The sequence below is a fragment of the Phocoena phocoena genome, chromosome 1, assembly GCF_963924675.1.
Source record: "Phocoena phocoena chromosome 1, mPhoPho1.1, whole genome shotgun sequence".
NCBI lineage: Eukaryota > Metazoa > Chordata > Mammalia > Artiodactyla > Phocoenidae > Phocoena > Phocoena phocoena.
In genome coordinates this window covers 145,292,824-145,306,104 of record NC_089219.1, presented here as the reverse complement: position 1 = coordinate 145,306,104, position 13,281 = coordinate 145,292,824, and the positions used below count along the sequence as shown (strand labels likewise).

At 37.8% G+C, this 13,281-nt stretch overlaps 1 protein-coding gene across 1 annotated transcript in view; it reads right to left on the bottom strand.

The window, feature by feature from the left end:
* Positions 1 to 1,346: 1,346 nt before the first annotated feature.
* Positions 1,347 to 13,281, bottom strand: part of NSL1 (NSL1 component of MIS12 kinetochore complex) — a 38,396-nt gene continuing 26,461 nt past the window's right edge. The window contains exons 5-6 of the mRNA XM_065892484.1: positions 3,746 to 3,813; positions 1,347 to 1,625 (exon numbers count right to left, since the gene is read on the bottom strand). Of these exons, the coding sequence (XP_065748556.1) occupies positions 1,347 to 1,625; positions 3,746 to 3,813 (347 nt within the window). The remainder of the gene's footprint in view (positions 1,626 to 3,745; positions 3,814 to 13,281) is intronic.

The following is a 13,281-nucleotide window of genomic DNA, read 5'->3' as shown; positions in this document are numbered from 1 at the left end:
TCACTTGCCGCAACTAGAGAAAGCCCGCACGCAGCAATGAAGACCCAATGCAGCCAAAAATAAATAAGTTAATTAAAAAGAAATACACAGTATAAGCGTGAAGTCTTTGTACATTATTTTAATAAAAAACACACTGCTGTGTACAAATATACAGATCTCAAGTTGTAACATTCAAATACAGAATGCGATAAAGTAGCTTTGTAAGTTCTCTTCACTGAGACAGATTTTCTGTCACATTTAGACTTTTATGATTATTAAGACATAATGAACAAGAGAAGTATGGATTTTCCAGCCTCATGATTAGTAAATTCCTCTGCAAAGGAATGAAGGTATTCAGTCATTAATAGGGAAACAGTTGGCAAATTAGATGACACTGCCTACAATGTATTAATGTAAGAGACACAATAAGAGATAAGAAACTGCAATTAATGTTAGAAGTATAGGCAATATAGCTTTCTCAGACTTCTACCAATGATTATATACTTGATATATAAACATTCTTAAATGTAAAACAGTTCGGTATGATTGCATCTATATTTGTTCCACAATGACAATTTGTTTCATGTATTAATCTGATATATATTTTTGACCTGGAGTCATTTACAAAGAAGTAATGAGAAATCCTGAAAAGAAACTATTAGTTCCAAGTCAAATTATGTTTAAAAGTTAAGAGATCTATGGAAAACAAAAGTGTGGGTAAGAAACATTGGCTACATGCCAATTTTTATTTCTAACAGAAATTTTTACACATAATAATCATCTTCACAAAATAATCATCTTCTTTACCTAACAAAACAAAACCAAAAAATCCTATAATTAATCCCACAAATCCAAATTAGCGGAACTTAGAGTAACAAAGTCAGAGCCAGTCTTGTCACCTGCACGCCAATTTGATAAATCAACCTGCTTTGCAGGGGTGGGGGAGGACTGCATCTGCTCCTGGGCAGAACTGATGATGACTTTCAGTCCTTAAATAATGACAGCTCTTTTTTTAAAAGAAAGATGTATATCCAGGAAACCCAATGGAATATGTTACGTCTGAAATTCCATAAAAGCTGTAAGGCAGCCAAGTGTTGATGGTATTCAAGGACAGTAAAAGTTTGCACTCTTAATGACCATTGACAGGCTTTGTGCCAATATTCAAACAATACGCTTTTCACTGACTATCAATGCAAAGGTGAGGAAAGAAATACAATATTACATCATACCCCAGCACAGAGCTACTATATTTGTGTAAAAGAATCACTACTTATCTGTTGTTTTAAATGAAGTCCTGTCCAGGCATTAAGCTGGAATCTAAATGTTGATAGTGCCTAATCTCAACTCCCAAGATAAACAAAAAGAGTTTATGTGTCAAGACTGATCCTCTTTGGCCGCAGTGGATACCATTTTCTCTGGGGGCAGTCTTCAGTTCGCTTTCTTCTCAGTACCAAGTCAGTGTCTTTCCTAGCAGAACTCTCTGCTGGTGTGGTTTCTATTTGTGCTATAAAGCTCTCAGGTTTAACATCTGGTTTCCTACAACAACCGGAAAACACTTCTTGGTGGACTCTCTGGAGCTGGATAACAGGCTGCATCTTTAAAACTTGGGAAAATCCATCTCCTTGTTCAATTAATGCAGGCAAGGACTTAAAAAACAAACAACAGTAATACTTAACATTAATCTCAGGTTGAAACGCAAACACACAGAGATAGACACAACACTTGAGTATTTTAACTCTTCAGATCAAGGCTTTTTCTAAAACCTAATTTTTTAGGTCATAGATATTCAACTTTACCTTAAAATACCAGTTTTAGCTGAGGAATTTTAACAAAAAGCTAAAACTAAAAAGATATGTTCTGTTCCTATAATGCCTGGTAGTAAAATAAAACTCTGGCAAAACAGGAGGTAACAGAATTTCAGAGTTTAAAATTTAATGTCTGAAATTCCATATTTTAATATAGTAAGTATTTTAGAAATCTTAATTATCAAGAGCAGGGATCAGCACATTTTTTCTGTAAAGGGCCATACAGTAAACATTTTAGGCTCTGAGGGCCTTTACATCTCTGTCGCAATTATTCAACTTTCCTGTTGTAATGTAAAGAAGCCATAGACAGTAAGTACATGGCTGTGTTCCAAAATAGTTTTATTTACAAAAACAGGTGGCAGGCTGGATTTTACCCTGTCCCACCACAGTTTGTCAACTCCTGATTAAGAACATGTTATGAGGGCTTTCCTGGTGGCGCAGTGGTTGAGAGTCCGTCTGCCGATGCAGGGGACACGGGTTCGTGCCCTGGGCCGGGAACATCCCACATGCCACGGAGCGGCTGGGCCCATGAGCCATGGCCACTGAGCCTGCGCGTCCGGAGCCTGTGCTCCATGACGGGAGAGGCTACAACAGTGAGAGGCCCGCATACCGCAAAAAAAAAAAAAAAAAAAAAAAAGAACATGTTATGAGAGAAGTGTGAGTACCAGAAAATCATGGCATCAGTACAAACCACAAAAGAGTGTTAACAGAAGATGATCAAAACAGAGGAGATTCTGAAGGAGTTTTAAAATAATTTTCCTGTACTAGAAATCTAAATACTTTCTGTTTGGCAAAATAAATGTCAATAATATAAACAATTTTATGATAGTAATATTAAAACTCCAAGTTGGATATACAGTTGATGGAAGAAATTTTCACATATTGAGGTATGGGGAAATCACTCTGGCTTATACATGATTTAGCCTGAACTTTATGCTAACTGAAACAGCCTGTCTTGTGGCCTGTCAAACATACACTGTACATCTGCTTTCATCATTAAAGAAAAGAATTTGTTCATCATCCACTTACATAAAGGGTTAAGCTGCAACCCACTGCAGCCACCCGAGACAGTGAGCCCTCAGGGGAATTCAGGCATTCTGTGCTTTGGATGTATAGGCTTCTAGATAGTTAAGATGCATATTTAAGGATGAATTTCAATGACCCCAGATGCTTGCATCTTCCCATACACAGAAAAAATCCTAAATTCATTAACTTGAGATGTCTGTTCTTTGTGGTTAGCAGTAATCTTTTACCAAGCTGTAACCTTGACCACATTTTTTCCAGCCAAAAAAATTCATATATCCTCTCTCCTCCCTTACCCCTTCGGAGCAGTCCCAGCAGAGCTACTGAGAAGCTGTTTCCTGGGCTATAGTCCTCAGTTTGGCGCTAATAAAACTCTTCTTCTATTCTTATTGTATATTGTTTATTGATTATTTGCATCAACACAGAATAATATAGTGGCTGAGAGTATAGGCTCTGGAGCTAAACATCTAGGGTTTAAATCCTGGCACAATTACTTATGTGGGCAATCTACTTAGCCCCTCTGTGCCTTGGTTTCCTTATCTGTAAAACAGTAGCAGTACCTATCTCAGAGGGTTAGTGTAAGGATTAAATGAGGAAATATAATACATGTAAAGCAGTCAGATGGTGCCTAATCCATACTAAATGCTGACTAAATGTTAACTGGTATTATTATCCAAAATTGTTTGATGGATTGCTAACTCTCAGAACTCAAAAATATAACCAACCTTTAAAGAAGCCAGGTATAATACTGGCACATAGTAGGTGTCTAATAAATGGCAATTATTCTGAATGTTACCGTCACTTAATAAATTCATTAACGATCTATTTAAAAGACTACTGAGAATTCCCGTTACAACAGACTAAAACACCTAAGAATGCTAAAAGCAAACATCTAGCCACACATGTTATTCACTTATAATTTAGTATGTAGCTTTTACCTTCATGGCTTCACTGATCTCCTTAGCTATCGTTTCTCCTCTGCTTTTCAAATTTTCCATACGAGGGGCTGCAAAGAAACCGTCAAACAGTATTTTAGGCTTTTTATCTAATACGAAGTCATAAAAGACATGCAGATGCTATCTGGACAACAATCTGTTAGAATTATTCACCTTGGCTCAATCTTTCTTAGAATACTTTGTAATCTATTTAAAACAAGTGTCCTATTAAGTTTATCCAGATAAATAAAAAGACCGTGAAAATATTAGAATAGCAGAGAAAAACTTATGGTTATAAGTATAAAATGATAGACAGGGATGTCCCTGGTGGCACAGTGGTTAAGAATGTGCCTGGCACGGGTTTGAGCCCTGGTCTGGGAAGATCCCACATGCCGTGGAGCAACTGAGCCCGTGCACAACTACTGAGCCTGCGCTCTAGAGCCCACGAGCCACAACTACTGAAGCCCATGCATTTAGAGCCCGTGCCCTACAACGAGAAGCCACTGCAATGAGAAGCCTGCACACTGCAACAAAGAGCAGCCCGTGCTCACTGCAACTTCAGAAAGCCTGCGTGCAGCAACGAAGACCCAATGCAGCCAAAAATAAATCAATAAATATTTTTTAATAAAATAAATAAAATGATAGACAGCAAGAACTGTACTGTGAGTAGTCTTAACACTGTGTGTCCCTAAAAAAGAACCTAATGTTTGTTCTGCATATTATCTACCACTATGTTTAACATTTTCAAGCACTATCATCACATTTTAAAATAAATATAGGCTAATATTTGGTATCTGTAGTACTCTGAATTTTATAAAAGTAAAACATATTTGAACTTAGAATATACAGTCACACTACATCAAGGACACCTAGATGGAATTTCTGAAAAAGAAAATGTGGAATAGATCGTCAGTAATATTCATTTTTCTTTCCTTACTTCCTCAATGCTTTTCTTTTTTTAAATTATTTGTTTGTTTATTTATTTACTTATTTATGGCTGCGTTGGGTCTTCGCTGCTGCACGCGGGCTTTCTCTAGCTGCGGCGAGCAGGGGCTACTCTTCATTGAGGTGCGGGGGCTTCTCATTGTGGTTGCTTCCCTTGTTGTGGAGCACGAGATCTAGGCACGTGGGCTTCGGTAGTTGTGGCACGTGGGCTCAGTAGTTGTGGTACACGGGCTTAGTCGCTCTGCGGCATGTGGGATCTTCCCGGACCCGGGCTCGAACTCGGGCTCAAACCCATGTCCCCTGCATTGGCAGGCGGATTCTTAACCACTGCGTCACCAGGGAAGCCCCACTCGATGCTTTTCTGATTCCTAATACATTTTCTTTTCTTCCAACCTGTGTTACAAATGTTCATGCCTACTTCATAACAGAACTGCATATTTAATGATACCTCTGTATAAAAATCCTAATAAAACTCCAAGTGAAACTGGAGATAAGAAAAATCATTCCATTATGAAATCATCTACAAATTAGTTTTTTTTTGTTTTTTTGTTTTTGTTTTTTTGCAGTACGCGGGCCTCTCACTGTTGTGGCCTCTTCTGTTGCGGAGCACAGGCTCCGGACGCGCAGGCCCAGCAGCCATGGCTCACGGGCCCAGCCGCTCCACGGCATGTGGGATCTTCCCAGACCAGGGCACGAACCCGTGTCCCCTGCATCGGCAGGCGGACTCTCAACCACTGCACCACGAGGGAAGCCCCTACAAATTAGTTTTTAGAAGAGTAGTTCTCACTAGAAATTTCTTAAAGTCTAAGCAAGTATATAACTATGTTAGGAAGGCCACAGTTTTACTGACTTCAACAGATTGGCAAATAAGCCAAGCAAAGAATTTCTTTCATAGCTGCTCTTTTTCTTTTCTGACTTTTCTTGGCTCAAAAAAGTGAGAACACATTTAGAATAAAGAAAATGAATAGCAAAGGCAACTGAGAGATGCCGGAGAGGGTGTGGAGAAAAGTGAACCCTCTTGCACTGTTGGTGGGAATGTAAATTGATACAGCCACTATGGAGAACAGTATGGAGGTTCCTTAAAAAACTAAAAATAGAACTACCATATAACCCAGCAATCCCACTCCTAGGCATAAACCCTGAGAAAACCATAATTCAAAAAGACACATGCACCCCAATGTTCATAGCAGCACTACTGATAATAGCCAGGTCATGGAAGCAACCTAAATATCCATCGAAAGATGAATGGATAAAGAAGATGCAGTACACATATACAATGGAATGTTACTCAGCCTTAAAAAGGAACAAAATTGGGTCATTTGTAGAGACGTGGATGGACCTAGAGGCTGTCATACAGAGTGAAGTAAGTCGGAAAGAGAAAAATATCTTTTATTAACGCATATATGTGGAATCTGGTATAGATTATCTTATTTGCAAAGCAGAAACAGAGACACAGATGTAGAGAACAAACATGGATATCAAGGGGGAAGGGGCAGGGTGGGATGAACTGGGAGATTGGGACTGACATACACTATTGATACTATGTATAAAATAGATAACTAATGAGAACCTACTGTATAGCACAGGGAACCCTACTCAATGCTCTGTGGTGACCTAAATGGGAAGGAAATCCAAAACAGAGGGAATACATATATATGTACAGCTGATTCACTTTGCTGTACAGTAAAAACACAACATTGTAAAGGAACTATACTCCAATAAAAATTAATTTAAAAAAAAAAGGAACTGAGAGAATGGGCCCTTAAAGGAGAAAGGCAAAGGCAAAGGCAACATGATAGCCTCAGAAAAAGGGTTCTTGACCTTTTTTAGTTCCCAGAGATTTCTTTGGCAATTTGGAGAAGCCTATGGACCCCTTCTCAGAATATTTTTTAATGTATTTATTTTTTTAATTGAGGTATAATGTACATACAGTTAAATGCAGAACTTAAGTTTAGCATTCAACCACCTTTGACAAATGTACACCAAAGTCATGGGACATTTCCATCATTCCAGAAAGTTTTCTTGTGCCCCTTTCCCAATCTTCTATACAAGAAGCAACCACTCATCTGATTTCTATCATTATACGTCAGTTTTGCTTACTCTAGAATTTCAGAACAATCTTTTAAAATATAATTTAAAAATATAATTACTTAAAAATTGTAATAGGTAATACAGGTGCTTCTTTATTAATGATTTAAACAAAAAGATCGAGCGGCAGGTCTAATTACCATAGTAAGAAAATAATGAGTATAAACAATATTGCGAGGTGTCTGCAACAACTGAAACTGAAAATATCTGTGGCTTCCAGTAGCAAAAAAAAAAAGAAAATTACAGGTACTGCTAATACTACCACCATTACCTGCATTCAAAATCGAAGGAAATGCTAAATTTCAGTTTGAGGTTAATAAAAATAACACTAATTTTTTTCCTCTCCAAGTTCACAGCCTCCTATATTCTCAGGACCCTAGCCTTAAAATAGTATGCTAATTTAATTTCAATTCTTTTATGATTTGGGGAGATTCCCCCAAGAGCATTCAGGCAATTATTAAATTTTCCCCTGGGTATGGCAAATAAATGATCGAACCTTCAGTACTCTTGTAGCAATCTGGCTTCCAGCCAGGCCCACATTCTCTCCTCATCAAACTTGCACACCTGTGTGGAGCTGCCCATTCTTCTAACATTTATTATGTACTTTCCATGGACAAATACCAGTAGTTAAGAGTAAGGAAAAATGGTCTCTGCCCCTCAAGGAACTTTCAGTTTAAAAGAGCCACATGGCGGGCTTCCCTGGTGGCGCAGTGGTTGGGGGTCCGCCTGCCGATGCAGGGGGCGCGGGTTCGTGCCCCGGTTCCGGAGGATCCCACGTGCCGCGGAGCAGCTGGGCCTGTGAGACATAGCCGATGGGCCTGGGCGTCTGAAGCCTGTGCTCCTCAGCGGGAGGTGCCACAACAGTGAGGGGCCCACGTGCCGCAAAAAAAAATAATGAGAAAGTGTAAGATCAAATCCAACAGAAAACATATCTCCTACTTTGAAATTCCACCATAATTCAAATTACATTCAGTATATACATCCACTCAAAAAGAATTCAGAGATCACACTGTTGAAAGGCAGTGGGCAATAGAGAACGGATAGGACAAAAACAGAAATATGAGAAACTACAGAGAAGATATGTGGTTGACCTTTGTGGATAGATTCAGAGTAAGAGTAAAGAAAAGCAATCTAAAAATCGAATTAAAAATTTAATATTCACGTAATTTCTTATCACTGTACAAAAATAGTTTTTAATATTTAATGTGGCAATAATAGGAAGTATTTAAAAATCATTTTTATAATAAAAAATGAGATTCCTACATTTCGTGTGCTTCTATTAATTCAGTAACATTTGGTTCTATTAAAAGGACTCTCAAATCTTCTATTACATATTTCCCATTAGCTTTGTTCTACACACAACGCTCTAAGTAATTCATCATCTTTTGAAAAAAGGGAGTATGAAAGTTGTAACTGGATCTAAAACATTTCATAATTAGACTGATAAAATGTAACTGGTTGCAAAGAGTTGTTTCTTTTTAGTTCAATTTACCTTTCCTGCACATGTAAACTAACAGAGATAGAAAGAATATTTGAAGAAATACGATGATGATAGCAGAGGTAGGAACACTCCCAAACTCGTTCTACGAGGCCACCATCACCCTGATACCAAAACCAGACAAAGATGTCACAAAGAAAGAAAACTACAGGCCAATATCACTGATGAACACAGATGCAAAAATCCTCAACAAAATACTAGCAAACAGAATCCAACAGCACATTAAAAGGATCATACACCATGATCAAGTGGGGTTTATTCCAGGAATGCAAGGATTCTTCAATATATGCAAATCAATCAATGTGATACACCATATTAACAAATTGAAAGATAAAAACCATATGATCACCTCAAAAGATGCAGAGAAAGCTTTTGACAAAATTCAACACCCATTTATGATAAAAACCCTCCAGAAAGTAGGCATAGAGGGGACTTGCCTCAACATAATAAAGGCCATATATGACAAACCCACAGCCAACATCATCCTCAATGGTGAAAAACTGAAACCATTTCCTCTAAGATCAGGAACAAGACAAGGCTGTCCACTCTCACCACTATTATTCAACATAGTTTTGGAAGCTTTAGCCACAGCAATCAGAGAAGAAAAAGAGATAAAAGGAATCCAAATCGGAAAAGAAGAAGTAAAGCTGTCAGTGTTTGCAGATGACATGATACCATACATAGAAAATCCTAAAGATGCTACCAGAAAATTACTAGAGCTCATCAATGAATTTGGTAAAGTAGCAGGATACAAAATTAATGCACAGAAATCTCTTGCATTCCTACACACTAATGATGAAAAATGTGAAAGAGAAATTAAGAAAACACTCCCATTTACCACTGCAACAAAAAGAATAAAATACCTAGGAATAAACCTACCTAAGGAGACAAAAGACCTGTATGCAGAAAGCTGTAAGACACTGATGAAAGAAATTAAACATGATACAAATAGATGGAGAGATATGGCATGTTCTTGGATTGGAAGAATCAACATTGTAAAAATGACTATACTACCCAAAGCAATCTACAGATTCAATGCAATCCCTATCAAACTGCCACTGGCATTTTTCACAGAACTAGAACAAAAAATTTCAGAATTTGTATGGAAACACAAAAGACCCCGAATAGCCAAAGCAATCTTGAGGGAAAAAAACAGAGTTGGAGGAATCAAGCTACCTGACTTCAAACTATACTACAAAGCTATAGTAATCAAGACAGTATGGTACTGGCACAAAAACAGAACTATAGATCAATGGAACAGGATAGAAAGCCCAGAGATAAACCCACACACATATGGTCAGCTTATCTTTTATAAAGGAGGCAAGAATATAGAGTGCAGAAAAGACAGCCTCTTCAATAAGTGGTGCTGGGACAATTGGACGTGTACATGTAAAAGAATGAAATTAGAACACTCCTTAACACCATACACAAAAATAAACTCAAAATGAATTAAAGACCTAAATATAAGGCCAGACACTATCAAACTCTTAGAGCAAAACATAGGCAGAACACTCTATGACATAAATCACAGCAAGATCCTTTTTGACCCACCTCCTAGAGAAATGGAAATAAAAACAAAAATAAACAAATGGGACCTAATGAAACCTAAAAGATTTTGCACAGCAAAGGAAACCATAAATAAGACAAAAAGACAACCCTCAGAATGAGAGAAAATACTTGCAAATGAAGCAAGTGACAAAGGATTAATCTCCAAAATTTACAAGCAGCTCATGAAGCTCAATATCAAAAAAACAAACAACGCAATCCAAAAATGGGCAGAAGACCTAAATAGACATTTCTCCAAAGAAGATATACAGATTGCCAACAAACACATGAAAGAACCCTCAACATCATGAATCACTGAGAAATGCAAATCAAAACTACAATGAGATATTATCTCACACCGGTCAGAATGGCCATCATCAAAAAATCTACAAACAATAAATGCTGGAGACGGTGTGGAGAAAACAGAACCCTCCCGCACTGTTGGTGGGAATTTAAATTGATATAGCCACTATGGAGAACAGTCTGGAGGGTCCTTAAAAAACTAAAAATAGAACTACCATACGACCCAGCAATCCCACTACTGGGCATATACTCTGAGAAAACCATAATTCAAAAAGAGTCATGTACCACAATGTTCATTGCAGCTCTATTTATAATAGCCAGGACATGGCAGCAACCTAAGTGTCCATCAACAGATGAATGGATAAAGAAGATGTGGCACATATATTACTCAGCCATAAAAAGAAACGAAATTGAGTTATTTATAGTGAGGTGGATGGACTTAGAGTCTGTCACAGAGTGAAGTAAGACAGAAAGAGAAAAACAAATACCATATGCTAACACATACATATGGAATGTAAAAAAAAAAAAAAAAAGGTCATATAGAACCTAGGGGCAAATGGGAATAAAGACGCAGACCTACTAGAGAATGGACTTGAGGATATGAGAAGGGGGAAGGGTAAGCTGGGACAAAGTGAGAGAGTGGCATGGACATATATACACTACCAAATGTAATATAGATAGCTAGTGGGAAGCAGCCGCATAGCACAGAGAGATCAGCTCGGTGCTTTGTGACCACCTAGAGAGGTGGGATAGGGAGGATGGGAAGGAGGGAGACGCAAGAGGGAAGAGATATGGAGATATATGTATAACTGATTCACTTTGTTATAAAGCAGAAACTAACACACCATTGTAAAGCAATTATACTCCATAAAGATGTTAAAAAAATAAAATAAAACAATGGGTCCAACTGCTAAAATGTATTAAAAATGTAACAAATAGGATATTTTCCTGATGTTTCCAGATTTTTGGGACACTTTGACTGAATTTATTGTACACATGAAAATATAATGGGCACATTATTTGAAAATGTAACATACTTTTTAAAAATAAGTTTATCCTATGTTTCCCAACTATGCAGACACTCTATCTAGATCCAGGTGGCAGCTGCATGTCTTAATGTGCACGTGTGTTTACCAATTCATCAAGCTGTGCACCGTATATTATAGCTCAGTATATACAAACATACACACAATAATGAACAGAATCTTTTTTTAACATTTACTCTAGAAAGTTCTTACTTTTATGTATAGAGTAAGGCAATCATTTCCTTCTTCATTGCTATTGCATGAATCTATCATCCAAGGGATTCTTAACTTTTTTTATAAACATACGCTACTTAAAAAAATGTTTCTTCTATAAACCCACAATGATGGACAGTAGCTGTTTTCCATCTGTTGCACAAGCAAAGACAATGTAAAAAGCACCAAGTAGTCTGGGTTTGTGGGTAAAATGGAGTTTAGGTCCCAGGCTTGGATAACTATGAACAGATTTTCACACATGAATGTTTGGTGGAACATTCTAAAGTTGTGCTGCACTTATAAGACATTTAGTATTCCTGGCTCCTGACTACAAAATGCCAGCTTGTACCCTCCCATTACTGTGGTAACAGAAAACTTCCCCCCACTTTTTCAAAGGGCCGCTAGGGGGCAGTACTGCCTCCAGTGAGAACCATGGTGTTCTTTTTCACCTTTCAGAATTTCCCTGGGAACAAGAACCTCATTCTCTCAATCTCGGACGGTCTAGTGCTGAACACAGTGCCTGACATGTAGAGTAGGTGCTTAATAAGTATGACAGACCAAGGCTATGATAAAGTATTCTATGGAGGCACAAAGGGAGGTGAGGTCAATCCAACAGGGGAATTGAAAGGAGAGTAAAAACTTCATAGATGTTGTAAGAGAGTTGCCTAGCCTAAGAGGATTTGGATGTCTGGGGGTGAGTGGGAATAGGAGGTGGGTGGTAGAGGATGTGCTATACCAAAACAAGGGAATAAATCAAGAAAGAAGAAAACACAGGAACCAGGAAACATGGTCCAAAACAGAGAAGAAGTAAAGGAAATTCCCAGGATGATGAGGAAAGGAAACAGACAGGATGAAAGCTTTGCAGCAGGCCTAGAGAGCAAACAGTCCAGATTATGCTAGGAAGGCAAAAGACTCCCAGAGGAATACCTCCAAGAAAAAAGGAAAGGGTTTTAAAATGGATTTGATGGATAACCATTTGATGGAAGTGTTTACCATACTGAGAGGAATTTTACAGTTCTATTGAAGTGTTTGGGAAAGAATTAGTGAAAGACACAACAGCAAACAGAGCAAACAGAAAAATAAAGCATTCTGAAGGGGGATGAGAAGATGTTCAAGAAAGAAAATATACTCATAGTATGATTACCTGACTCATTTGAAGAACATTTAACATCAATGCTAAATACTAGTGATTATTTCTGACAAAAAAAGCTGATGTGTGTAGATTATTCTTTTGAGAAACCTGGCTATGAAAAGGAGGAGAGTTCAGGGAAAAGAAACACAATGGCAGGAAAGCTTTCCCTACTTGACCCTACGACAGCCCATTTCTGGTATTATGGGCTGTCATACATTGCCAATCAATCTTATGTAATAACTTTAGCAACTCTGTGAGGCAAGCAGATTTCATCAGCCTCCTTTTATATATAGGGAAAAAGAAGCTGTTGAGGGCTGAGAAATGTATCTGAACTGAATGAATAACTGAATAAACACTGAATAGAATTAGAACCCACAGCACATGCTCTTCTGTATTCTATACATAACTTTCCAAAATATCACTTTGCCAGGAATTATACTATACTCAGAAGAATGATCAAAAATTAGCTCCAATATAATGAAAATCTCTTAAAATAAAAATAAATTATGCCTGGTAAAGAATGAAAAGTAGAATAAGTCTAGAGTTAAATTTGTTTCAAATGTTAACATTACAGTACCATTTTCTTTCTTTTTAGTTAAGTGAATTAAATTCCTTTCTTTGAAAACTAAGGATCATCAATAATTTTAGGAATAAAACCAAACACACAAAGATTTTTTTCTTTGGCCGCACCGTGCGGTATGTGGGATCTTCATTTCCCACCCAGGGATGGAACCCACTGCCCCCGCATTGGAAGCGCAGTCTTAACCACTGGACTGCCAGGGAAGTCCCA